Source organism: Strix aluco, chromosome Z (assembly GCF_031877795.1).
Source record: "Strix aluco isolate bStrAlu1 chromosome Z, bStrAlu1.hap1, whole genome shotgun sequence".
In the NCBI taxonomy this organism is placed as follows: Eukaryota; Metazoa; Chordata; class Aves; order Strigiformes; family Strigidae; genus Strix; species Strix aluco.
The window spans coordinates 64,332,165-64,359,677 of record NC_133971.1 but is presented as its reverse complement, the minus strand read 5'-3'; the positions used below and the strand labels follow the sequence as shown (position 1 = coordinate 64,359,677).

At 37.6% G+C, this 27,513-nt stretch overlaps 1 protein-coding gene across 1 annotated transcript in view; it reads left to right on the top strand.

Moving 5' to 3' along the window:
• Positions 1-27,513, top strand: part of FBN2 (fibrillin 2) — a 175,823-nt gene that overhangs the window by 55,510 nt on the left and 92,800 nt on the right. The window contains exons 8-17 of the mRNA XM_074811874.1: positions 8,179-8,304; positions 10,288-10,440; positions 11,211-11,444; positions 12,272-12,409; positions 17,656-17,775; positions 18,308-18,433; positions 19,063-19,185; positions 20,266-20,388; positions 26,275-26,427; positions 27,321-27,374. Coding sequence (XP_074667975.1) covers positions 8,179-8,304; positions 10,288-10,440; positions 11,211-11,444; positions 12,272-12,409; positions 17,656-17,775; positions 18,308-18,433; positions 19,063-19,185; positions 20,266-20,388; positions 26,275-26,427; positions 27,321-27,374 — 1,350 coding nt within the window. The remainder of the gene's footprint in view (positions 1-8,178; positions 8,305-10,287; positions 10,441-11,210; positions 11,445-12,271; positions 12,410-17,655; positions 17,776-18,307; positions 18,434-19,062; positions 19,186-20,265; positions 20,389-26,274; positions 26,428-27,320; positions 27,375-27,513) is intronic.

The window sequence follows — 27,513 nt, the reverse complement described above, 5'->3', positions numbered from 1 at the left end:
TAGGAAGAGAATAAACGTCTACTGTTTGCAATTGTCTGCATAACTGGCTGGTTTTACCATAATTTTGTGTTATGTGGTATATCAAACAATAAGTACAGTTATCATGATTTCGAAAAGTTCTGGCAGTATAGTTTATCCTTCAGTAGAATTCAAGCTTAACTTTACTGAGCATTACAACATAAAGTACACAAAATTCAGAAAAAATTTATTGTAATTATGCCATTAAATGTAAACAACTATCAGAAAAAAAATTTGCAAATGTTGAATGTTTTCCAAAATGTGACTGTGATGCCTCACTTGAAAGACTGGATTTGAAAATGTTAGAACTATAATCATCTCATCATTTCAAAGCTGAATTAAAACCAGATGTAATTGCTAAACAAACACGTAGTGTATTTGATTGTGTAGGCAATGTATAGATTAGAAATAAATGCTTTGTTCTTACTCATCTTGGATTTGTGTTGTCAGTTGCAAGGTGTTTCATTGGAAGGCTTTTATTCAAATTAGTGTTCTTTGAATTACATCTGTTTATTCTGTCAGGAGTCTCAGCTTGAGACTGTTTAGAACTTTTTATAGTGTTAAATGCAGTGATTAACGTTAGTAACTTTTACATCTTTTGATGAATAGTTACTTATCCTTGTTCATCAGAAGCGCACTTGGTTTTTTGATTCTCTCAATCACGGTGTATTTCATATTATTCCATGAGACTTGTACGGCAGGAGTAAGGCAATAGTGCTTTTGCCCAAGCCAGCTGTTGAGGTGTTAGTCCTAAAAAAAGACATTTCTAATGCGGTAAATACATAATCAGAGCAAAGACAGCATTTGGATATCTGTTATGATGGACTGCTGTCTCAGTTCAATAAATTAAGTCCCTGTTCCGATGATGTCTGTAATCTGCCCATGTCAGTGCTCATACTTTACTGCTGTTAACCCTAGTAGAGCTCCATGTGAAGGAGACGTGATACCTCCTCTCAGGCAAGGATGCATTTAAAGTACATCAAATAGATGTTTTCGTAGAGATCCAAAAAATGCGGGTCGTTTTGTATATGTTATGTTTCTGCCTGGCATCTCCACTCCAGATTTGATGCCAAAAGGAGAATTTATTCAGTGATAGGTTTCCTTCCTCCTGAAAACATTCTTTGCATTCTGCTTCTTTAACCTATCTAAAGCTTTGCTTTAATTGTTAAAAATGTCATTCATCAGTTCTCTCTGATAGTATCCACAGGAAAATATGAATGTATTTTTAACAAATATCTGCTGAAAAATCTGTGGTGTTTATGGGACCATGCATAATAGAAGTGAAACATCATCTGTAGTCTGAAATACTTTCTGTTTCATAGTTCAGTAATCAATGGCTTTTCATTTCCTGCTTTGTTGGCAGCTTACTGCAGAACAGGTCATATCTCCGGCTCTGTTTCTTCTGAGGCCTTGCCACTTCTGTCTGTGGCAGAAGTTAGGTACTAATTAGTCCCTGCTCACAGCTTCTGCGCTGGCTTCCCTAACCACGTAATTCCCCACAAGGAATTACGCAGATAACAACCTGCAGTGCCCTGTTTGTACCATTTTTTGGGGGAAAAAAAATCAGTGAAACAGTTACTTGTTCATTTCCCCATGCTTCATAGCCAGGGTGGTAATGCAAAAATGATACTGGCCTAATGCCTACATTATTCCAAGAATGGAGCGGAGAATGAAAGCCAAGCCATAGTTATATTCAGGCTTTTTTTTTTTTTTAATAAAAGTTTTGAGGGTTCCTAATTTATAGGATAAAACTATAGCTAGTCCTTCAAGCAATTACACTTTCAATTAGTGGGACTGGTCATTTCAGTGAAGTTACATCATTTATCTATATGGATTGGGCCATTGGGAAGGATGTAAGGAATTGGTCTCCTATGTGTTAGAACCTCCCTACAGAGAAATTAATAGAAACTGCATTGTTTTAATGAAGTTTTTTTATTTAAAACATTATAAAAGTGATGTAGTATGGAGTATTCTGCTCACTCCTTTCCCTTCTTTAAGTATATCAGGTATTACTTTCTGACTAAAAAGGACAAAATCCAAGTTGGGAGTCAGTAACCAGGCAAGGCTCCAGTGTTCAGAGACAGAGGCTGGAATCCTACACTAACTATTCAGACCTTCTTTATTTAACAGCAAGTCCTCCACTTAAGAAGGAGGGATTTGAGATCCCTTGCTATATCCTTTGCCCTTAAACATCCAGGTGTATTTTGTGGATTAGGGTTTATTTTTCCTGTTGTTCCTCCTGGAAACAATAGCTATTGTTAGAATAAGTAGGAATGTTCATGGTGTGCTTTTTGTGCTATAATGGATTTTGCTAGAACTATTCTAAGCAATAATCATTGATTTTCTAGGCTATTTGCTTGCATTATATTCCCGTGTTTCTTTAAAAAAAAAATCAATAAAAAGGCATATATTTGTCTTATTGGGTTTATCTTGAGCCTCAGATTACAGTTTACTGACAGTGCCCTTTCAGAAATTAATGGCAATTACATATCAGTAAAGAGGGTTTAAAGGATTTCCAAAGCACATGAGAACAACTTGTATGTGTTACTGTGTGTGTGCCCTCATGTGCAGAAATGTAACTAGGTAGTTTAGGCTATTTGGGAAAATAACAACCTTTAAAATCCAGCTCAGGGTTCATCATCATTGATTTTATTTATAAGCTTTACTATATTCCTGATTTATAGACCTTCCACAGTAGTCAGGACAACTCCTTCCACTACAAGGCAACTAATGGAAGGATTCAAGAAATGGGCACAGAGCTGAAAAAATTTGGAAAAGACCATTACAGGGATTGTACCAAATTCCAGATACCCGGTGTACTAATGTGATGTCTTCACTACACAAAAGAAAACCCCAAATCCTTCTCTTTCTTGGCCTAAAAGTTGTGTTCTACAATATGTTGAGGTTTTACTGTCTTTTTAGGAATGAAATTCTGTTCATTTTTAGGATGTTATCTTCCAGAATTAGTGGAGATTACTTCTATGGGTGTTCAGAGATGGATTTTATATAGATAAACTGAGAGGAGAAATAAGCTTTCAATTGTGCTTGCCTGATTTACCTACGAGGTGAACTACTACTTAGTAGTACTCCAAGGATCTAATATATGTGGTCCACTTATCTTCTCAAATAGAAAATACATCATGGTCCTTGACTAAATGTAGTTAGTTACGACACCCTTTACAGTCAGAGGTATTCTAGGAGGTAGGGTGCCTCTGTTGCACTTCCACAAAGATAAGTTGTTGTACTATTGGCATCAAAAGGCTAGGACTATGTAACAAAAGCTAACTCCTGTGGTTTTTTTTTTTTAAATGTGGCACCGAAATGCAAAGAACCTTTTAAAAGAAACAGTTCTATTTCTGGTTTTCCTGCTTTAATACATAAATTCATTGCAGTGTTATTCAGATTTGAAACTACCTGGTATTACTATAGACTAATACTGTTTTCAAGGAACTAACTCTTTTTCAGATCTCAGCAGTTGGGAGCCCCTTTTCTGGTACTTTTAATTCAGTTATTCATAAAATCTTGCTTACTGTAGCAGTAAAAGTCTTGAATTCTGAATTACAGGTAGCCAGGCTGGGTTTTTTTGGCAGAAGCTCACCTATTAATACTCACACCTGCAGAATTTATGACACACATTTAAATTGGTTCTCACATTGAGACTGGCTTTCTTGTCTCATGTGCAATGCTGAAACCACAGCCATTCACACCACTAGTCTGTTTGACCCTTAAGACAGCATCTCCTCTTACTATCTTTGGAGCGTTTTCCCTGAGACCATTAATTTGTGTATTTTGGAGGGGAGAAGGGAGGAAATTGAGTAACTTTTTCAGCCAGCCATCCTAAAAATAGCTCTTCCTGAGGTAAAGTCTCAGAATTTCCAGTCAGAGGTAACAGATCTTGTTGACAGAATTGCACATGCAAGAACCAGGGAGGGGGAGGGAGAAGCAGAGATTTAGCTCAAAAAGTAGTGAAAAAAAATCCACTGACTTGGTGCTGCTCCAGTAAGTAAGAAGATTATTCTTCCACAAGAGTTCTCCATGTTAATTGGTTAAAAAAATACTTTTCTCTCCACAAGGAGAAAACTGTGGAGTCTTCCCTCCACTCTGGTCACAGCCCAGATTTCAGGAAGGTACTTCCTCCCTTCCCAGCTCCATGTCATTCTTGGACAAGAGTCCTAGACAGTGTTAAACTCCTGTGCATGTAGCCAGGTGAGAAGGATGGTCTATGTCCTGCAGTTTTGCAGAAGTGGCTAACTACTTCCTTCCTATGTTTTTCAATTGCCAGAGCTACAAACTCCACCTACTTATTACCTCAATGGGCTTTGTACTGCATGACCAAGTAGTTTGCAATTTGGTTTCTTTTGGTAGAAGATCAGGTGTTGTGTTCTTGCAATTAAGATTACTGCCTTTAAAGTAACAGGTACCTGTGCCAAACAGAGTGAAAATGAAGGGGAAACTTTCAGTTTCCAAGTGCCTGCTGGTTTTAGTAGTCAGATTTTTATAGATTCATTTTTCTTGTGGTTTGTGGGGGTTTTTTTGTTATGTATAGTAGCTGCTCTTGTACGTCATTTATCAAAAAAATGCTATGAAACCTACAAGATTTAAGACCCACTCTTAAAGAGAGTGACTGAATGAAACAAGTGTTTTGAAAATGCTATGTAACTAGTTCCTAGAACAGGGATTCTTAAATTTAACTTGCTTGCATCTCACTGATGGCAGTTACTACCAGCTTTGTGCCATTCCATTCGTGTGTACATCATTTCCATCTTCAAACAGTATTTCCATGCTGCTAAATTGTGATACCTTTATCAAAGTTTGGGTGCCTCTGATCTTTAGAATTAGCTTTGGAATTTATTTTTGGAACCACTACAGTAGTGAAAAAGAGTATGTAGTATTTCCTTGAGATCAAAGGTGTGCTTCAAGGGATGGTAAAATAAGGGAGTTTTCTTGCATGAGCATCCAGTGACTCTGCCATCAGAAGGTGTCACTTTCCAGAAAAAGTAAGCTCTTCCTGCAGAGTCCTCATTTTGTCCAATTTGTTGCCTGTCTTTCTGATGTGATGTTTCAGACTGTGTGTGTATACAGAAGACAGTATTCATGTTTAAAAGACTTATGGGTTGTGAAAGACCTGTACCTCATGAAAGACCTCAATAAGGCATGCAGCTGGTTCTGGTTCTGTTTTGACTTACACACATGGTTTCATTTCATTGGATTAAATCAGATGGTAAGCAGTTCACCACATTATATATATTATCTTTAATATAGTAAATTATTGTAAGATTTCAGAGATTTCCTGGGGAATTACTTGGTTTTGATTTATACCATTATTTGGAATTCTGGAATCTCTGCAGTGGGGAACTATGAAGTCTTAAGTGAAAGCATTATTTCTTAGAAGTGTTTTGATTTAGCAAAAATGACACTTTCTTTTCACACTTGAGCAGATGTCTAAAATTGCAGGGAATAGTTGTCATAATTTTGTAACTATTTTAATGTGAAATTTAAACTTTTTGTCTCCTCTGAAATGGTTAAATAAATAACCTTATTAAAAAGACAAAATTTCCACTTCCTCTGATTCTGCTTCATAGTGTAAACCAAACAACAAAGGCCACAGGATGCTTAAATGTGTGGACTAGTTAGGAAGTTTGAAGATGTTACCTGTAAGATAAAGTGTCTTCTCTACAATGACACTCCACATGCCATGGCAGTGGGAGAGGGAGTGTTTTATCCATACCTTCACTTTACAAAGAACAGTTTTCTCATTCTTAGTGGCCTTGTGGCAAAACTTAATTTTCCTTTCAGTACTTGAATGTCCTCTGTAGATTCATATCTGAAGGGACTTCTTCATGTGTGGATCTTCCCACAGTGGCGAGTTGCCTTTTCAGTATAGTCCCTGTGCACGCCAGATCTTTTTGGCACTCTTCGAGTTTTCAGTATGGAGAATGTAGCAAGGGAGGGAGCAAAGTATTCATCATGTAAAAGCCTCCTAAGAATTAACACCTGCTAAAGTTTGTTTCTCAAGTAGTCATTCATCTTAAGAGAATAGATTCTAGAGTGACAGGTCCAAGGAAATTATAGGTCTGTGTAAAAGTGCAAGGAATGGTCTGTGGGGTCCCAAGGCTTTCTTAGAAGGAATGTGAAGACTTTCACAGTGTCATCATGTGGTGGTTTAGTCCCTGCCGGGGTCTGAGACCACGCAGCCACTGCCCCTCCCCCACAAAGGGAGTAAAATACAAAGCCCCGGGGCTGAGATAAGGAGAGGTTTAATACAACAGTGCAACAGCAACAAAACAAACAACAACAATAACAGTAATAACAGTAATAACAATGAATAGAGCAAGGTATGTACCAATACAGCAGTGAGAAGAGCGATGGCATAACACACGTGTTAACTGACCGACCGTATCGCTTCGGCGCCCGGACGTGATGTCCAAATGGTATCTGAATAACCCGGCTAGAGCTCCCCCCTCCACTGCTGGGGAAACTTAACCCTATCCTGGCTAAACCAGGATACATCACAAGATAATTTCTGTTATACTCTTTCAGATACTTGTGCATTATGAGAGAGTCTGGGTTCAACAGTCTGACTTTTTGTTTTGATTTTTGTTTCACAGCGTGAAAGCTAATTTAAATTAATCCTGCATCCAGATTCTTACAAACAAGTTAAGTCAAAGTCTTGTATCTGTGACTACCTTTGGTATCAAGCCATGCAAAACCTGTGGAATCATAATTCCAACTGGAAAACATAACTCGTGTGGTGGTTTAGCCCCTGCCGGGGTCTGAGACCACGCGGCCGCTGCCCCTCCCCCACAAAGGGAGTGAAATGCAAAGGCCCAAGACTGAAATAAGGAAAGGTTTAATACAACAGTGCAATAGCAACACAACAAACAACAACAGTAACAATAACAGTAATAGTGATAGCAATGAACAGAGCAAAATAGCTACCAAATACAGCAGTTTGAAGCACGATGTACAAAACCACGAGTGCACCACGCTCCGCGCCAGGAAAATGTGACCTGCCAGGATGTGACTTCCGCATGGTATCTGAATAACCCTGCTAGAGTTCCCCCCCCACTGCTGGGGAAACTTAACCCTATCCTGGTTAAACCAGGACAACTCGTCTCAAGCTAGTTAGAAAGTTGTCCCACTTTTCCCCATGTTTTCTCAGAATGCCTTCCAGGTTAAACCTGGGCCACAGTTCACATTCACTGAAGGCCACTCCAAAAGTTAATATAAAGAGGTCACTTAAAAGCAAAATTAGGTTACAAAAATGATCCTAAAAATGTTCATATGTCTGAAGATTGTCACAGCTGTGGAATGGTTACTTAAAATGGTTCGTTTGTATAAATGGTCATGACAGACTTTACTCTCATGCTGTTCTTCCCGCTTGTATTTATTCCATTCCAGTTTGCTCTGCTGTGCTTCACATCTCCAACAATACAGTCAGACTGCTTCCTCCTATTGCTTCTCATTGCCTCAGCTCCTCATTTTGCTCCAGTTTGTGCTGGAACAGCACACAGTGCTCTCAGTCCTGGTGCCAAGTGCCATAGCGGTGCCTTGTTACATACAAGAGCTCATTCATCAGCTTCATGACATCTCACGTTATGTGTATTTACACACAAAATTGTTTCAGTGTTCAGATGAGACCACTGCTTTTAGTTACCAGAAACATTTGAATGGATTAAAAATATCTGAAAGAAAGTGAAAAAGCAACATTTGGTTGCATTTGAAGAGCTTGGCCAAAATTCTTGCTTACAGTTGGCGAATTAGAAGGCCAGAAAGCACTCCAATCTGATGAGCAATATTACTGTGCTTGCAGAAGCCCAGAGCTGTCATGCTTGGCTGCTCTACCATCCTCCTTCCTTCCACTCAAAATCAGGATGTGTATTTTGGTATTGCATTGTAGCTTTTGCATGCTTTCTAGAGATGGCACTCAGTATGTGTCATTTAGAGGAAATCCCAGGCTGCTTTCATGTACTCTCACTTGATAAGGAGAGCCTCCATTAGATGGCAAACAAAATTATGTGCAGTCTTCAAACACCAGCAATATGTTATTCAATTTGAGTTGAATAATAACTTCATTTCAGAAAAGCTGTCTTCCCTCTTTTTAATACAGTATGTTCAAATGCTCTGCTAATTATCCTATATAATTTCCTTTATGGGTAGATATTGATGAATGCAGCATCATCCCAGGAAACTGTGAAGGCGGTGAATGCTCTAACACTGTAGGAAGTTATTTCTGCATCTGCCCACGGGGTTATGTCACATCTGTGGATGGCTCCCGCTGTATTGGTAGGTATTGCACCCTATAGTCTTTTGGAGCTCTCAAGGTTATTAAGGCAAGTTATACACAGCAGCATCAGAACTTCTGTCCCACCACCTAGCACTCCCCCCCGCACCTCAGGACCTCACTATATGCTAACTCACTGGTACCTCTGATCCAGCTACTTAAAATTCATAACATCTTCCTCTGATGATCACTGCCATTGCAACCATCTTTATGTAAATAGTAGATCCCTCTGTGTCAGCTGTATTGTAGCCAGGAAACTCCTGTCTGAGATCTGGATCTTCTTAGAAAAAAAGCAATTACTATCTCTATTGTCTAAGCAAATATAGGAAATGTTAATTATATTTGTTTCTCTAACTTGCATCTGATGAAGAAAAAAGCTAAGCTTGCTTTGGTTCTGAAGGAGCAAACATTTATCCTTAGTCAGTATTTCAAGTTCCATCCCATATAGCTTTAGAGACAAATATAAGGCACATATATAAACTCAGAAGGCATTAAGTAGTGTATGCTGAGGTGCCATTAATTTGCCTGGAACAGATAATAAAACAAATACTAGATTTCAGTAGACTGCAGCTCTTACAGCACAATTTATTTAAAACCTGTTCCTATATTATAAGAAAGATGTGTGCTTTTTTTCACATGTGATAATTGCTTTTATACAGCTGCACATGTCAAATATATGGTATAAGCCATTGTGATGAATTAACTAAAAATACTGTATACTGTGTGTAAAAAACATTGACAATTGCTAATAATAGTGTCTTCTTTAGATCTTATGTGGTTCTTCTTATTTCAGACATCCCAGAGTACTTTGTTCTCATGTTGGGAAAGGGATGAGAATTCCTAAGATGTTTCTGAATTACAGATAAATGCCAGTAGCAACACAAGACCTACAAGTGATTTCACATGGATAATTTTCTGCACAATGTAGCCAGCTTTTGTTATCCAGGTTTATCTGAGGAGTGCCAGACTTCAAATATATCGTGGCTGGCCTCAGGAATACTGAGAACCTATGATTTCCAATATGATCAAAATTTCTGTGGATTTTGGCATGTTTTACAATCTGGTTTCTAAAGTCGGCTCCCAAACCCAATTGCACACAAATCACATGCCCTAGTCCACTAAGGCCCTTATGTCACAGAGTCTCTTTCTCTTAAATGAACATGTGTCTGAGAGTTCTTGTGCTCTCAAATGTTTATAGTGTTGGACTATAATTTGAATACTTGAGAAGTATAATTTCCCCTTTACTTAGGAGAAAAGTGAAGAATGTAATCCTTATTAATACAAATTATTCTTCCCAGTTGAAGATAAATATTTGCTTTTAACCAAAATATCAGGATGTGCTCAGTTATTGTATCATGTCTTTCCAAATTAATTGAGCTTTTCTCATAGTCAGCATTCAGGAGTGTGACAATAAAAGATCTAGGGTGTGTTCTTGAAGGAACTAGAATATACTAAGTACTGACATATTTATATAGAGTAGTTTTCACATGGCACTACTGAAAATACTGTTGTCCATTTGGTCTGCTGAGCAGAGCAGACTGGATAGCATTTCTTCAATCAGATAGATCTACACCAAGGAAAAATTCATTAAATGAATTTAGTGATATTGAAGTTACACGAAATGTGTCAATTTTTGTCATAGTAGGCTTTTTATATATTTGTATCTAGTTTCTGTTTGTATTGCTTTGTATCTCTTGATCATCTATATTTCCTGTTAGCTTGAGTGGACTTTAAGATTGCATGTTGGATTAATGCAAGACTAGCGTCACTGCAAATATGTGATCCTGCGCTAAGCTAAATGTGGAATGTGTTGGTGCTGATCACCTCGGTTATTGGGTGTGTTCTAGGGTATTTTTGGATTTGGTTTTGTGGGTCTATTAATACTACTTTTTACACATTTTAGTCCTTCCATGAATTGAATACGGGAAAGTAATTTTGAGAGTTCATGTTACTATTTTTTGTTTTCTTTTTAAATTAACTTCCAGATCAGAGGGCAAGTACATGTTTCTCCAGCATAGTGAATGGCCACTGTGCACAGGAGCTTCCCGGTAGGTTGACCAAAAGGCAGTGCTGCTGTGAGTCTGGCCGGTGCTGGGCCATCGGGTCTGTTCCAGATGTGTGTCCTATCAGAGGATCTGGTGAGTGGCTTGTTGGTTGATTGGTTGTTTTTCTCCGTCTTGCTGTCCATTCCAGTTAGGATGGAGGTCACTGGTATATTTTAAACTGCTTTAAAATGTAGGCTAAATGGAAAAAAGAAAGTCAGGAATTACATTATTATTCTTTCTTGTGTTTTTAATACTGATGTTACCATCTGTGAACCATTTTTTTCTGGTCCATGATTGTTTGGGACTGGTTTCTTTAATGTCCTTTTGTTGACTTTGGAAGTAGTTCTTGGGAAATGGGAAAGATTTTGTGGTCAGGCTCAAAGAGGAAATGACTCTGTGGGTCCATAGTTCATTTTGATTTAAAGGAACAGCTGCTCTCTTGTGCCATTACATTTTGGGTTACTTTGAACTAGAAATGCATCAGTATTTCACTTACTCTTTCAACTCTGCTCACAGAACAATGGTCCACATCCCTAGTGAAACGTATTTTCAGTTTATCTATATCAAGATCTCTGAGTGACCAGGGAGTTACAGTCCTGCTGGCAACACATCAACAAAAAGGTTTCAACAAATAGTTGTAAATTATAGTATTTCCTTTTATTTTTTTAGTGTCCTTCCTTAAATAACACCTGTCACAAACATGGGATCTGCCTGAGATTAAGAGTGGGAGAGGGAACATACAACAGAGAAGCGAGGAGTTGGTGTTCAGTTTTTGTAGCATACAAAGATCTGTATCTTCTTTATAAGCTGACTCTAAAGAGTTGATTTACTTTATGCTTCTCTGTGCATTCCTGTTTTAATAGATGAACACCGCAGACTGTGTGTGGATGGCACTCCTGCTGGAGGTGGTTCCAGGGGTGTTGGGACTGGAGGAAATGGGTTCCTTCCTGGTGGCAATGGTAATGGCTACAGTCCAGGAGGAGGAGGATTCATTCCCATCCCTGGAAGCAATGGTTTCTCCCCAGGTGTAGGTGGAGCAGGGGTAGGAACAGGTGGTCAAAGTCCCGCTGGAAGTGGCCCAGTAATTACAGGGCTAAGTAAGTACTTGCATTGTTGTGACTTGTTTCTCTTTTTTCTTTCTGCTTAGTTTTTAGTCTAGAAATGATATGGTGTTCTTAACACATAAAAATGCCTTGGTATTCAAACACATTTAAGAGCCCTCAGCTGATACATTAAGGAGTTCAGGAGCCCTTTTTTTAACAAGAGTTTGGATGAAGAGATTTTTTTTCTTCGCTTCAGTTATAGAGTCCTTGAGCCTGTGCTGTCCCTGCTGATGTGTCTGTGTGCTGAAACTCCAAATTTCTAAGTGTTTTCAAAAAGCCACCAGGGTTTAAAATAAACCGTTCTCTTTCCTCGTTCTTCCAAATGTAAAATTTACCGATTCTGCAGGAACACTGCCTTGACTGGAAGCTCAAGGTGAATAATATTCAGAGGGAAGTCTCATATATGTAAAGTTGCTTATAACATGTGCAAGCACATCTCTAGGATCAGAGCCATAAAGTTAATAAAATGTAAGGAGTATTGCTAAGACAGGTACACCAAAAATAGTAAACATTCCAAAGTAAACAGACTGCTTCGTCTTTCACCCAAATCGTGGTTTATTCATGAGGCCACTCACAATCTCATCAGGCTGTACACATAAATGGTAAATCATAATTACAACTGTTTGTCTGATGGTTTTTTTGTTTCTGAGAGCTAGTTTTTGTTAGTTAACTGTCATGTCAACATGCTTGGAAAAAGATACTTGATTTGGTGCATATATTTATGCACCTGATAACATACTTTCTGAAGCCAGCTATAATCTTCATATTTACTTCTATTTGAAAATATGAATATTTTTCTCGTGTTCTGGTTTTTTTATTAGCAATACTCAATCAGACAATAGACATCTGTAAGCACCATCCCAACCTCTGTTTAAATGGACGTTGTATACCAACCCTTTCTAGTTACCGATGTGAGTGTAACATGGGATATAAGCAGGATGCAAATGGCGATTGTATTGGTAAGTGCACATTACTAAAATCTGTTATTCACTTTTAAAATGCTAATATGTTTCTGCTTTAAGTCTGGTTTTAAAAATAGCAAAGCATATTCTTTTTCCCCCACATACGTATTAATTTTAATGATACTACTATTGTGAAAGAGAGCGCAAAGACGATGATACTACTTTCACTAGAATAATTTAAAATCTTCATGAGAGTTATCTGTTTCCTTAAAAATAAAAAAAATCTTTAATCGCAAGTATTGATATTGAGTATTCCTTGTCCTTGATGGGTATTGTACATTTTTGTCTTTACATTCAGTAAAGTAAGTTCTGTTTCATGTTCTCTTTTGTTACACTCAAATAGCTCTATTTTTACTACAGGAGTTAGTGTCAAGTTATGTTCAAGATAACGAAGGGGCAGAATTTATGTTTTACCTACTCGTAAGGATGAATGACAGTTTGAAAGATATCAAATAATTAGAAAAATGCATGAGTTAACTTTTGGTTATATTTACATTCCATATGAAAATATTGAATGCTAACTTTTTATAACAAGAGCTGAATTTGGAATTCCACACTTTTGTTCAGTTACTGTGGACTTCACTCTTGCAATGTCAAAGGCTCATCAGGTATTTCAGGGGAAATACAAAATTTGCGGGTTCTTGTGGGGTAGTTGTGTGGAGAAGATTCCTGTATGCAGGCTATAGCTTGGAAAATGTGTAGGATCCTAAATAGTTATATTTTTGATTGAACATTTGCTTAATGAGTCTTTATAAAGAAATTTGAGATCTGTGAATGAAAAATGTTATACAAGATCTTGTTAGCGATAGGCTTTTCTCCTGAGCTTCAGTGACCTTTTAGACTTCTGTTCTTAGTGAATACCAGTTTCAATAACCTCTGGCACAAAAGAAATCATTCTGTGCCTTTGGCTCCTTTTTGGCTTCCCAGCCAGATATTAATGTACTAATTTCATCTGAGAGTGGCTTTTGAGATTAGTCCAGAACAGGGTTTAAACTCTGTGGTTAAGCCTGTTGTGAAATGCTTCCTTCGCTCTGTCTTTGTGCCCCTTTATACTTCGGTCACAGCAAGTACAGCTATATGGATTTAATTAAACTTCTAATTTTCAGTTCTCATTGAAGAAATCATGCATGAAAAAATAAAGTAGGACAACCATTTGTGTTTTAAAAGTCCCATCAGATTTATATGTCTGGGTGCTGAAATTGACTGACTGAAAGATAGACTGTGTTCTTAACAGCTGGCTGGTATTCTGTCTCTTTTATGTGGAGTCACCCTGTAGGCCACCAGCCTTGCTATTCACCTTCCACTCCAGGCTTGTGATAATAGCGAAGTTGTATCTGATTTTCAGTTTGAGGTTAAAGTTCCTGAAAACTGTGAGACTAGATTGATAGGTGCATGGAAACAAAATATTGTTGACCTGTTTAATCCTCTAACACACAGTTATGTGCCCAGGAAAAAGGTGTATTCATTTAGGGAACTTAGTCTGGACTTTGTAATGCACACCTCAGCATGAAACAGTGATCTGAAAATTTTGGATGCACTGGGATCAAAACAAAAATTTCAGCTGGTTTAAAAAAGCAGAATGTGCTGTGCCAGCTACAGTAATGTCCTAGATTGAAAGTGGGGAAAAAATACCAATAATGACTTCCAGCAAGTTTAAGTGTCATTTTGTCTATTTTTTTGTGTGAAACAAACCAGTCATCACTAATGATGCTAAGACTTCAGTGGGTTGCCTTTTGAGTGATTGCTTGTAGTCAGAAGACTTTCTATGAGAGTATACTTTATGAATATTTATCTTAGATAACACAACTTTGTTTTCTGATAATGTCTAATTGTATTATAAAGAAATAGCCAGAGTATCCTCAGTGCCGCACTGAATCGGTGATTTGTGAATGGTAGTTGCTGTAAATCACACAGAAAGTTGTCTTGGAAATGTAGGCAGGGACTTAACTACATGGAATTTCTGTGTATACTGATACATACTAAATGAAGTTAAAGGCTTGCTTGAATCTAACTTGGATACTCATTACTGAAAGAACAGTCTTGGGGCATTGGGAACCGTTACCTTTCACTGCATGGGGTAAGGTTAATGGTATATAAATGAACACTGCTTCCATACTCCTCTATCTCTCTGGCTGCCTACTTCCCAGGCAATAAAGTAGGAAGCCAGAAATCATTAGATATTTTTGTAAAGAGTTAAAGAAAAGTTTAATTTCAGAATTATCCTGCCAAATCAAAAAATAATAGCATCACATACTGTTCTCTGACCTAAACTTGTATTATGCTGCTCTCATATATCTCTGATGGGTCAAGGAATGGTAAGTGTCTTAAGTGATCTGCCACTGAATGGTCAGTCCCTTTCCCCAAAATGATAGGCAGTTGTAATATTATTACCTTTCCTTATTTCATTCTGTTTATAGAAACTCTGGATAAAACGGTAGAGTCTTTGAAAGTGGCAGCAAGCCTGTAAATCTGCTGTGTTGAATGTTAGTTGTTTTGCGAATACCAGTCTCCATATTTAAAATTCTGTAATATATCTTCAGACTCATTGCAGTAAGTCTTAAGGGAAGCTTGGAAGTTCCATACTGTGTCTAATGAAATTCTGACAAGTGTTACAGGTGAAACACTGAAAACTGGAGATAAGTGTGATGCAAGTGGTGAAAGAGAAATATTTGACACTCAAGAGGGGTGGTCTGGGAGATAGAATAAATGGGTTAAATGTCTCTGTCTCAGATGTTTCCTGTTTGTACTGCTGGAATATGCATGCTTGCAATGCAAGCTCAAAGCCAACAACTCCTTTATATTAACATATATTTGCCATTTCCCTCTTTTATCAAAAGCTTATAAAAATAAGAGCATCTTAAGATGCATATTTTGTATGGAAATCATCTGATGCACATGGCTTTGAAAGGATTTTCTAAGCTTAAGTCAGCTATTTCATAGAGAAAACACTGCATTCCTGCTGTACAATTTATAAATTAATTTACAGTGAGATCCATTTCTAGCATGAACATTTTCTTTAACAGATGAAGCAAGTTGAAGCCTATAATAAGATCATAAATGTCATTCTCTGTAGGAAAACTAAACAAAATAGATGAATGCCATATCTAGTATTTATAAGTTTCCCCTGTCATCCCCTATACTGAAGCAAGATAAATACACAGTAAAGTCATTTGGATTAAGACATTTGACAAACTAGTCATGTGAAAATGTGATTTAGAGTTTGACATTTTGTTGGTAGCTGAGGACTTTGTTCTGAAGGAATTATGTGTGATCTTCCTGGACCTCCCACATCAGCTGAGCACAGAGGAAAAAATACCCAATCTAGCACTCATGAGAAGGGGCATCCCAATAGCCAGGCATGGTGGAGAAGCACGAGAGCAGGAAGCTACTATAGTTACATAGAAGTCTACTGCAGTATAAAAATGCAGTTACTGTTTTCTTCACTGTATTTAACACTCTGAATTTCTCTTTTCTTTATCTTGCTTCATTCTTGTGGTTTTACTGGAGTGGTGCTGTCAGCTGCTATGCAAATATGAATGAGCTAAATATTCATGAGAGGAGGTATTTGATTCTTCTATTTGCTTTGCCTTTATTCATCTAGCTGTTTACCCAGAATGATCTGATAGTATCTAGGCACCAAGAGTGCTATAACCAGCTCATTAAATCAGTGATTTGATTATTGATGCTATAGGTTTTAACTATGTATGCATTAACACAGTAAATCCTGTGAAATATATGGCCTTGTTTATGGTTAAATTAGAACAAAACTTAACCTTTTGCCATTTTTTAGAATCAGGTCATTCCTGGCACAGTGCTTTCTAGAAGTACATATTTATTCAGCGTATAAATGTCTTGAAAGTTTAATTTCTCATTCCATCCCATTATTTCCAAGATGTAATAAACTAAGTTTTAGAAGTAGACCTGATAAAGGGTGAATACAAATGATCACCAAAATTATGCTGGGTTTTTCCTGGTATTTCTGGTAGCATACACAGCAAAATGCATGGAAAATCATCATTACTAAGAACTGATCAGAAGTGGCTTTACTTAGCCATAGCTTCCTAGGGCAGCTTACAGCCGGATACCAAAAAGCCCTCAAGTCATCACTGTCTTTTGGGTGTTAAAGCCTACCTAAACGAAGAGATGAGTAATTTCAGACCTGTAAGTGAAGTGGAGGGCATAGCTGTAGGGATAAAAGTCAAGTTAGCAAAGGTGATTGATGAAGAAAGAGGGATTTCATCAAGGGATCAGTTCAGTTTATAATCTGTAAATTTAGCTATAGCAGAGATGAGCTGCACATGTCATCGTCTGGTCGCTACAGGAGAAACTGAGCCAGCAATCCTGCTTGCCAGACCAGAGGGGTGCATTTGTTCCACTCCCTAGTTCACAGAGGGCAAGGATCCTGGGAAGTTCTGTAGAGGAGCATAAAGGAGAGGAGCAATCCGTGTTATTTTAGAACTGGGAATAACTGTCTCGGGCCAAAGACAGAACTGACTCATTGGTAACCACTTGGGATCAAATTTGGGATAGGTTCTTGAAAGGAGTTAAAGTTTTCAGTGCCCTGTGTCAAGTGGGAATTATTTCTGAGCAGTTACCTAAGATTTAAGGTGGTTAAGGTGTATTTGGTGCACGCAAATACCAAAAACCTTTGGAAAGGAAAATAAGGTACATTGTAGAGAAGGGCTAGATTAAATCTGGCATTGTTCAAATACAAAGACTGGGGTTGAGGATGTAATGGGGCATAAGTAGTTAGATGTGGTACGCAGATCATGGTCTTTTTAAGAATGCCTCCTGCTGGTGTGTGGCCCCTCCTCACATTTCTACAATAAACTTGTAATATAATGGGGGGGGGGGGGGTGGGGTGGGATGTCATGATTTGCTCTAATTTTAAAATGCCAATTTTAATTTGTATTGGTTTTATTCCAAAGAAGAATTAAGTGTTGTTCACTTTCACAAGGCAGGTGTCAGATCCCATGTCTCAAAATCCTCATACTTTTTCTTTTTTTTGGCTTTCAAGATGTGTATAAATGACGTAGGAGCATTTCACTTATTAAAAATGTCTGCCTAGTTGAACTAAGAGCAGATCTGAGTTCTTAGGAAAGTAGCAATTTTGCACCAAGAACAAGTTTTAATATTTAGCATTTAACTGTTAGTTACCGTCTTTTTCACTTAGAAACTTCCAGACTTGAAAAAAATGTTGTATACATTGTGAATTCACTAATGCTCCTCTGTGCTGCCAACAGATGTTGATGAATGTACATCAAACCCATGCTCCAATGGAGACTGTGTCAACACACCTGGTTCCTATTACTGCAAGTGCCATGCAGGTTTCCAGAGAACTCCTACCAAACAAGCTTGCATTGGTAAGATGTTCTGACCCCTTATGTCAAATCCCACTGGAGTTCAAAACACAGTTAGCAATGCGATTTCAGTAAATCTCAACAGTTGTTATATTAATTGGAGCTCTAGTTCTAGGCTACCATTCCATTTGCTCTGTTGTTGTCTTTTAACATTTATCCATTATTCTGGAGTATCTATCGCTTGGCCAAGGGATTCCCCAGCTGGGAGTTCTACAAAAAAACCAAGAAATAGACTAGTAGTATGACAGGTGTATATTTATGTATGTATGCAGATGAATGTGTGAGTACTTTTTTAAAGGTGTTGATAAAGTAATTGCTGAGCATCAAAAAATGTAGCATTTATTATACAGTCTGTCAAACAATAATTTTTCTGATCTTTGATGCAATAAGAATGAATTTTTAACCATCTTTGGAAATTTTTTTCTAAGTAATATTTAAATAACATGTCAGTATTTTTCTAAGCAGTAATTGTCACTATATACATTTTTATCTTACAGTAATTCTCTGATTCTGTGGTTTTATTTTTTTGCCTTAGATATAGATGAGTGCATCCAGAATGGTGTTCTTTGCAAAAATGGACGGTGTGTAAACACTGATGGAAGTTTCCAGTGTATTTGCAATGCTGGGTTTGAACTGACTGCAGATGGAAAAAATTGTGTGGGTAAGAACTCTTATAAATAATGGGGCAGGCACTAGCTTGGTGATTCTAGAAATTGTACTTCATACTACAATTAAGGATCATTAAGGATTACCTTTTTTGAAATAAGGTACGACATGAGGTGAACTTATAGCCCCTGCATTCAAATAGCTATTGTATGGAACTGCGTGATTTCAAAGAAAACTTGAGGTAATACTTTTTTGAAACTAATCTTTCCTCGAGAGTCCCAGGTAACTCAGTGCCAAGAATAACATTTTTTCCTAAAGCTTCATAGCAAGTGTTCCATGTATCAGCACTGCTGAAGAAGTAACTGTTTTTAATTTTGACTATACTGTGTCTAAAACAAACTTCATAGGTAAACAATAAGCTCTTAATTCTATCAGGTAATTGAAGCTTTTTATCCTTTCATGTGAGAAAGAAAGACATACCCTGTTCTCCTATACACAGTCTGCTGAAACATGAAAAGTAACTGATCACAATGGGAAAAAAAATTGCTGCATTGTCTGTAGAGTGAAAAGAATTTAATCTTCAAGTGAAGGGATGTGTCACATCAGTCCTGATCATTTATTTTTACTGTGTCATCTTCTGGAAGGTGCGGAACTATAAGCAGTTTTCTTTGCACTGTTTTGCAGACCATGATGAGTGTACCACTACAAACATGTGTTTAAATGGGATGTGCATAAATGAAGATGGGAGTTTTAAATGCATCTGCAAACCAGGATTTGTTCTGGCTCCAAATGGGCGTTACTGTACTGGTATGTAGAACTGAGAGGTAACACATTAAGACAATCTTGGTTGAATCTTGATTGAAAACAGTCCATTAATTCATGCAGGAATGGCAATCTCGTCACATGGATTTAATATCATACTAATACCTTACTAACTCACTACAGTAGATTTCTTAAGCTGCTTAGAATAGAAATAGGTCTTTAACTTACAGAAAGAAATAACTGAATTATTTAATAGTATTGTGAAAGCTACAACAGATGATAAATTAGCTTTTGAAAAGCCTTGGAGCATTGTAAATGCACCAAAATATGCCGGCCTTTCATGAAATGGTACAGTGAGCAGCAATATGGGAAGTTTAAAAGATTTTGTATGGATGAACATAACAAGTATGTTTACCACATCATTATTCTGGCAATTCAGAGTGCATAACACTTAAACTGTATTTGCCACATAGCATTACAAACTTTTAAAAGTGGAGTCATTGAAAACTTACATTAAACATTTTAAGAATAGAGTCTGATATAGCTTCAGTTTAAGCAAACTAATGGAAGATACCTGTTGATGCCAGTAGGTTTGGACTTGAGTCATTTCTAGTAAGTCATCTAAATCATCTAAATGGTTAGTTTTCTGATTTGAAGTTAAAGCATTTCTATTAATTGTAGTTTTCTTAATGTACATGCAGCTGGGCTGTTGACATAGATAGAAATTGATGATCAGTGAAAAGTTCTTCAAAATTAAGATTTACTGTCATATGGATATTCTGTGATTGATTGGTGCTTCCTTAACCACAGTTTAAAACAAAATTATAGTATCATGGGATTGACAAAGGGGAAAATTTATTACTAATTTTGCTTAATGTAGAATCTGAAGTGCCTCTAATCCTAGAGTTTTTCTGGGTTGGGTTTGTTTGGGGTTTTTTTTAATGCACAGCTTAAATTTTGATTATTTAGTGTAATTCCAAGATGAGATTTTTATTTGAAACAGAACAAGGATATATTGATGATTCATCTCTATCATAAAGTCATTTGGTAATGTTCTAAAAATATTGATTTTAATCTTGCTTAAAAACGGCTAATAGATTGTTGAATTGTGTTGCCTCCTGATAGATATTGATGAATGTCAGACATCAGGAATTTGCATGAATGGTCACTGCATAAATACTGAAGGATCCTTTCGATGTGAGTGTCCACCTGGCTTGACTGTTGGAGTTGATGGTCGTGTGTGTGTAGGTAAGTGAGATATTTTCTTTTCATTGAAAAGCAAGTGGAATTATCAGGTTGTCAGATTAAAGAAATACATCAAATGGCATCCTTCTAGATAATGTTGACATCAAACTACAGAGGATCTGTTCTAGGATAAATCTGGAGTATTCTTCTTTTGTTCTGCTATGTGTCTTTATTCATGTATGTGCGTGTATATGTGTGTATATTGGTACTTACATTCAGTTGTGTATCATTCGCTCCAGATCACTAAAACAGGTACATACAACAGGTTGCAACACTGATATTGTCACATTCCCCTTTTCATTTCTTTCTCTCTGTACCATAGTGTTAATAAAGAAGAAGCTCTAGCAGGAGAAATAGTGAAAACCAGATAGACTTGTTTCTGTGAACTAGGATATCCTTATTAAGAATTACTAGGAAATCTTGCATTGTGCTATCCCATAAACCTAGTGTTAAAAGTCAAGAAGCTTAAATTCCTCTGTGGAATCAGAGTGGCACCACCTCTTGTTTACCTGTTATTCCTATAAATTAAATTTACACTATTTACTCTTCCTGGCATCTCTTTTTGGTTTTGAAGCATAGCCTTTCTAGTCTGCTGATGAATAATCTTTTGTCATATAATTGGAACTGCAGCCTTTTATCCCTTCAAATGTTGCTGCGTAACAGTTTAGAGATTCTTCACGCAACTCCACCAGGAGCTCTAGCATAGCTTCAGGGAGCTCACCAGAGAAAAATGGAGCATTTTCAACCTGATGAAGCATAAAAAAGGGTAGGGGGCAAGAGATATTACTTGTTTTCTACTGATTGCTGATGAAAGAGGTGGAGAGGAATATACATTTTACAAAAATTTCTGGGAGTGATGGGACTACATGCACTAGGGACTGCGATACTGCAAAGTGGCTTAAACCAATTTAATCCACAGGAGATACCATCATTCTGATACCATCAGAATATCAGTTCTCTGTCCTTGTAAGTTTCTTCTCTCCTAGCTCATGAATGTATCTAACGTCAGGCATATTGGTTACCCAAGACTCAGTTAGTGGACAGGCATGACATTAAGCTTCAGCAAGCAAATGTGCCTGGAACGGTGCCTCCTTGAGTGAAAAGCGCACCTCTGGCACCATCACATTAGCTTCATTTTTGGTATGTGGCCTTGTGTGCTAGATGCTGCTGATTAGTGGACTGCTATTTGAGCTGGTATTAGATCAGGCCAGCTGGTTGTGTCATGATGTTTGACAGGTTGATGAAGCAGTAAAGGCAGAGAGGAGACCGTTGGCTTAGCTCTGCAATAGTCGTATATATTAATCGGTGTAATGACTGTTCTTGCTGATGGATGCATATATGTCTTATCTGCATGTGTCCACATAAAGAAAAGACAGCCTTCATCACTGTGTTTGGAGGTTATCTGGCAACAGAGGGATGTGAGATACTACATCCTACATTGCTATTATCAATTCATTTAAAATAAAATTTTAAAATGTGCAGAACTTCATCATTCTTTAAAATAAAGCCTAGTGCAAGTATTCCTATCAAGTGCCTGTGCAGGCTGGCCCTTTCTGCCACCACGTCAGTTTAAAAAATGCATGGAAAAACCTCAGAATTGCTTAAAAAATAGGCTAATAAAAAGCCAAAACACTTTCTCAGTCTCTCAGTTGGAATCCAAATATTTGTTGTTTTAAATAAATGAGATTTTTTAGTAAGCAAAACTGTACGAAAGATTGAACCAACAAAAGCAAGGCTTGTTCTCTCCTGTGTAGTAGCCAAGTTGTTTTCTTCTGGTTTATTAAACATTTGGAGAAAAGCCATGAAAAGATAAAACAGTAAGAAGAGGCTTGATATACTCCTTTTAATATAGGAATTTCACTGCTTAGTGGCACAGCAGCAAAACCAGATTTGAGTACAAGCTGTTCAGTACCTTTTTTGTGGTCCAAGTTGGCCTCATCTTTACCCCTGTCAGTGATACAGCTGCAAATAATCAAAGCAGTGCTCAATTTTCTGTGCTTTCATTTACCTAATGCCATCACAGTTCTAGCAGCTAAAGGCTTCACAAGTTCACCATCAGCTGTGAATGCTATTTTTTATTTGAAAATATTCAGCTCCACATGTCACATAGCCTTAAGATTTACCATAAATCCTTAAATTTTCAACAGGAACTATCATTAATATGACAAAAACCATAAGGCAGAATCATGATTTATTTGGAAAATTCATCTTAAAAAGATGATGTAATTATTCCAGTCATAAAGTAACATAGGAAATTTCAAACATTGCATAACAAAACTATCCTCATACATGACCTTTAGAATGGAATTTCCAAGCCAATCTGCTGTTCAGAATTTTATGTGTGTGTGTGTATGTATATATATGTTTATATATACATACACATGGTGTGTTAACTACAGGAATTCTCTGTTGGACTATTCTGTCCCTTATATTGCATGAACTGAATAATACTTTTCAGACATTCTGCTGCTAGAAGAATATTTGTAGTCTGAAAGTTAATAAATAACAGTATCCCCATAAATGTGCTAGGCAATTAGCAAAAAGATAAAATCAAAGAGCCTATAGTCAGATTCTCATACTCATACTTTGGGCTGTTTTTTACTTCTGAATAGTGCCATTGATTCTGGTGGGACTACTCATAGAATAAATCACCTTTTTTTGAGTATTAATAAGTATGGCCGAGTCAAACACAAAACAATTGTGGATTAAAACAGTTATACAAGTTTGGAAAAAAATACCACAAGGGAGAACAAATGCTTAGAAATGTTAGATAAATACTCAGAGCCAAACTAGCATTTCAGGTTTGGCTATACTTCTAACTGCAGCTCCATGTTGGATTTTTTTTTTTTTGTGTGTGTTTGTGTTTCTGTATCACCTCAGAACTTGTACTGAGCTATGGCTATAGCTTTGTGCAATGTTGTTTGTTCTCTGCTGAGACACTTCTAATTATAATTCAGTCTGCAGTTCACGTCTCTGCTCAAAGCTATAGCCATGAGGACAAAATAACTAAGTTTTATTTTACCCTGGTTATTTTACAGAACCATACCTCAAAGTGCTTGTCATGAGAATTGCGTGATTTGACCTTCTAAGGAACCTGGATGGGTGCAGTGACTTTCACTGAGAATAGGTCAACCACTGGTCCACCTGGCCTTAACCACAGATAACGTTTGCAGATGTTGAAGTGCTACACCACAAAATTTAAGAGTCTAAAAATGCTGTTCCCTGGGATACAGTTGAGTTTCTTATAAACAGGTGCACAGTTACAGCAGCACCAATGCTAAACTCTGATTCATGGCATAAAGTAAGTTCTCCAGTGTTCTGAAATTAGTAGCCAAAGGCTGATCAAACTATACATGGGGAGCAGCGCAGGTTCATCATTAAGGTGCACACTCAGAAGTGTCGTGACATGGGGAACCAGAACTTGGTGAGGTGCCTACAGCAACTAAGCCACGGACAAAGCACAGTGCCTGTCCTTCTCAGCCTTGCTATCAGCATGGGAAGCACAGCCCAGGGAGGACATTCTTCCTGTCATATGATGGCTATTTTGGTTCTGGAGAAGCCAGCTTGGTTCTTCATCCTGCACAAGCTTTGTGAATCACTGACTGTGTAGATAAGACTGTTCTCCTGTAACTAGTTAGGCAATCATCCCCAGGTTCCCTGTGCTGCTTCTATAAAAACATTGGTTTATGTACTTGCTCTTTTCTTACACAGAGCAGTTGCTCAGTACATCTGTAGCTTTCTCCAGCTGCTTCACACACTTCTCATCTTTGAAGACCTTTCTACAGAGTATTTCTTTCACACTTTCCAACCATTTCTCCCCCTGCAGTTTCCCTCAGTGCCATTTCCTTCCCTTGAATTTCTTCTCCATTCTTGCCCAGCCACATAGCTAGGGGGAAGCCTTCCCTTTTGTGACAGGGCAATGATTGAAGCCCCTTTATTCATGGCAGAGTGGCATCTGGACGTGTCAGAGGTCAAGGGAAAGGATGTAATGCAACTGTTTTGCAGAGTACATGAACAAACATTTCCTTTGCAAAAATTATTGATTGTTGTCAAGCATAGTAATCTTTTCCTGCTGTTAAGTGCAAGCAAATTGTGCTGGCTTCGCCTAGACTCTTGGCAAGAAATAAACCCTGAAATAGGGGCTACATTTAGCTGTGCTCCAGAACTATCTGTTCCATGCGATACCAAAAGCAAGAGAAAACATTTGTGTACAGGCAATTCTGTTTCATAGGAGCCAGCTTACAACACTCAAGGAGCAGGCAGAACACATAAGGAATTGCCAGTTCCTATTTGGATTGACACAGGATATTGAACATCCACTGTAAGATTTTTCATGCAACTTTTCTATGTTGTTTTGGGGTAATTTTTTAAGTAGGTAACTGTCTGGATTCCCTGAGACCCTACTCAGTTTCTGGGTGCAGCCAGGCTCATGTCCAGGCCACAGTGTATGGTAGTTTTAATGAGAGATTGACAAGGAGCATAAATTAAGGCCATGTTCTGGCCTGGTCCATAAAGATGCCTAAAACATAGGATATTTCTGTGGCACCAACAAGTGTCTGTAAAAGTATAGGAGTGAAAACTAAAGGCTGTTTACTCCATCTGTATCCTGCAGTTCTCAACCACACACTCAGGTGGGCTGTCCAATGACATCTCCAATATTATCCTGTAAGCAAGTATGAAACAGGCATCTAGCCCTGGAATGACCAAAAAACCAAAGCAACAAAACCCCAAAACAGCTTTAAAAAAAAGGCAAAAAAACCCAAAGCAACAAAATACTTAAAAAGCAGTCTGAGAGACATTCTCATAGTTCTTGGGTAAGTATAGCAGGTGGTTATATCTGCAAAAGTAGGGCTGAAGGCCTGCCTTGGAAGATATGTCTTACTACATCTTACTGGACAAGTCAGTCAAATTGATTTATATGACTGAATCAGCTGCAAGACGGGTAGTATGCATATGGTGAGTTCTGGAGCTGTGTGGCTGTCCCGTATAATTTTTTTGCTGTCTCTTACAGCATGATTTTTGAGGTTGGAGATCTTCTAGGTATCTGTTGTGTAATAAGTGGTGGTTTGTCCTGGCCGTGTTTTCCAGCCCTCTCCCAAGGGATGGCACTGTAATTTACATGGTGGCTTTTCAGTCACAAACCTCCAGAGATTTATGTTCTAGGCAGTAGTGCCACTTTCCCCACTACCTAGTCACGAGTAAGAATTGCTAAACTGCTGTTGCTAGCTAGGTATTGGGACCTCTTTGATATCCTGACCCTAATCCAGCACTGGTGCCATCTTATGTATAAACCTGTTAAGATAGCCATGTCACATAAATGCTGGTCTGAACATCTGCTGAAATTGCAATTCTGTTCAAAATTTGTAAATACAGTAGGAGGCTGTGCTCCTCCTTCAGAAACAGGTGACGCCCATATTATCAGCCCTGGACTGCTGGTGACTTATCCTACATCAGGAACCATTTTGGAAGTAAATAAGAGATCCGTGTGTCTAGGTTACGGTTGTAGTACTGCTCGAAGGAAAAAATTAGTCACCACATGCTGATTCAAGCCATTCTGTGTTTCTTACTGAGATATGTGTTCATGGATTTACATAGCTGCTCTGGTGTGTGGTCATCTTTGTTGGTCCTATGGAGTGCTTTTAAATTTGCTCTGAGTATGCTAGTTTAGGTGGTTTTAAAGTGCTCTGGAGAGAGGTCCAGGAGCTAACCATTTTGAAAATTGTCCTTGATGCTATAAGGATTATTGTAGCAGAGCAATGCAGATGTAGCCAATGTAACAATTTTGTTGGAACAAAATTTTTTTTTTTTTAAGCTCTCATTGAGATAGTATGCATACATTTCATTCTCAGCCTAAGGAATTTATTTATTTCTTTGCTTGCACTCTCTTAGATACTCATATGCGTAGCACATGCTATGGAGGCATCAAAAAAGGAGCGTGTGTCCGTCCTTTCCCTGGTGCTGTGACAAAGTCTGAATGTTGCTGTGCCAATCCTGACTATGGTTTTGGAGAGCCATGTCACCCCTGCCCTGCTAAAAACTCAGGTAAAATTTTGTGTTTGTTTGACTACTACAGTGAACATACAGACTTAAAAAATGTTGTTCAGATCAGGTTGTTCATTTATTTCATGCCTTAAAGAGAAGTGAATAGGGTACTGAATAGAGTTGTACACTGATTCTGGAAATGGTTTCTCCTTTAAAGAAAAACCGTCTGGTGTTTTATGTTGAGTGTTTGTGGGCTTATGCATTGTAACATTTGAGGTGAACCTAGTTCCAGAGCTGACCAGACTGTGCAAAATTCAAGACGAAGAACGTGAGTATGCTACGGATGAAGTTGCGTTCCTGATTTAGGTGTGGCTATAAGTGATGGTACTTTAAAGAGAACAGGCAGAGTTCTCTGATGAATCTGTAAATTTCCTAATCGAATCAATCCAGTTTAAGAGCAGCCCATGTTAATTTTAGAAATTTGTATTTCATTTTATAAGAATCAGTTTTCAGAATAAACCGGGGGGATTGATTAAAAAACCTCTCCTGAACTGAAAGGATATATCTTGGACAGCATTTCCATTTAGGGTCATTTTCTGAGATAACACAAAACTACTTAGAAGAAATGGAGTAAAACTGGCATTATGGTTGAAATCAGTAACTTAAGGAGACAGTACTGTCAAGACTACAATGAAATCGCTTGAGTGTTTAATTCTTGTTATCAAATTTCATTTTTGTATATATTTGAAAGTTCAGGGTGGAATGCTCCTTGATGTATTTAGCTATATTATTGATAAACAGTTATTTCATGTGAACATTGGCATTTTATTAGTTACACTGTAGAAAAATTATTTTGAAAAAAGTTCAGGTTGATTTGGTTTAGGATTAAAAAGATGAAAAACTGGAAATAACATTTTGTTTTTTCCCCCACATCTCTTGCTTCAATTGAGTAGCTGAATTCCATGGCCTGTGTAGCAGTGGAATAGGTATTACTGTGGATGGACGAGGTATGTTGCACATTTTCTTTAATGTATATGATTCAAGGTTAAAAAAAAATAGAGTTATATTTTTTGTGAACATACTAGAGTGGAGTTTTTTGCCTCAAGATTAATGTGTTGATTTTAGTGTTTTCATTATCAAAGTATA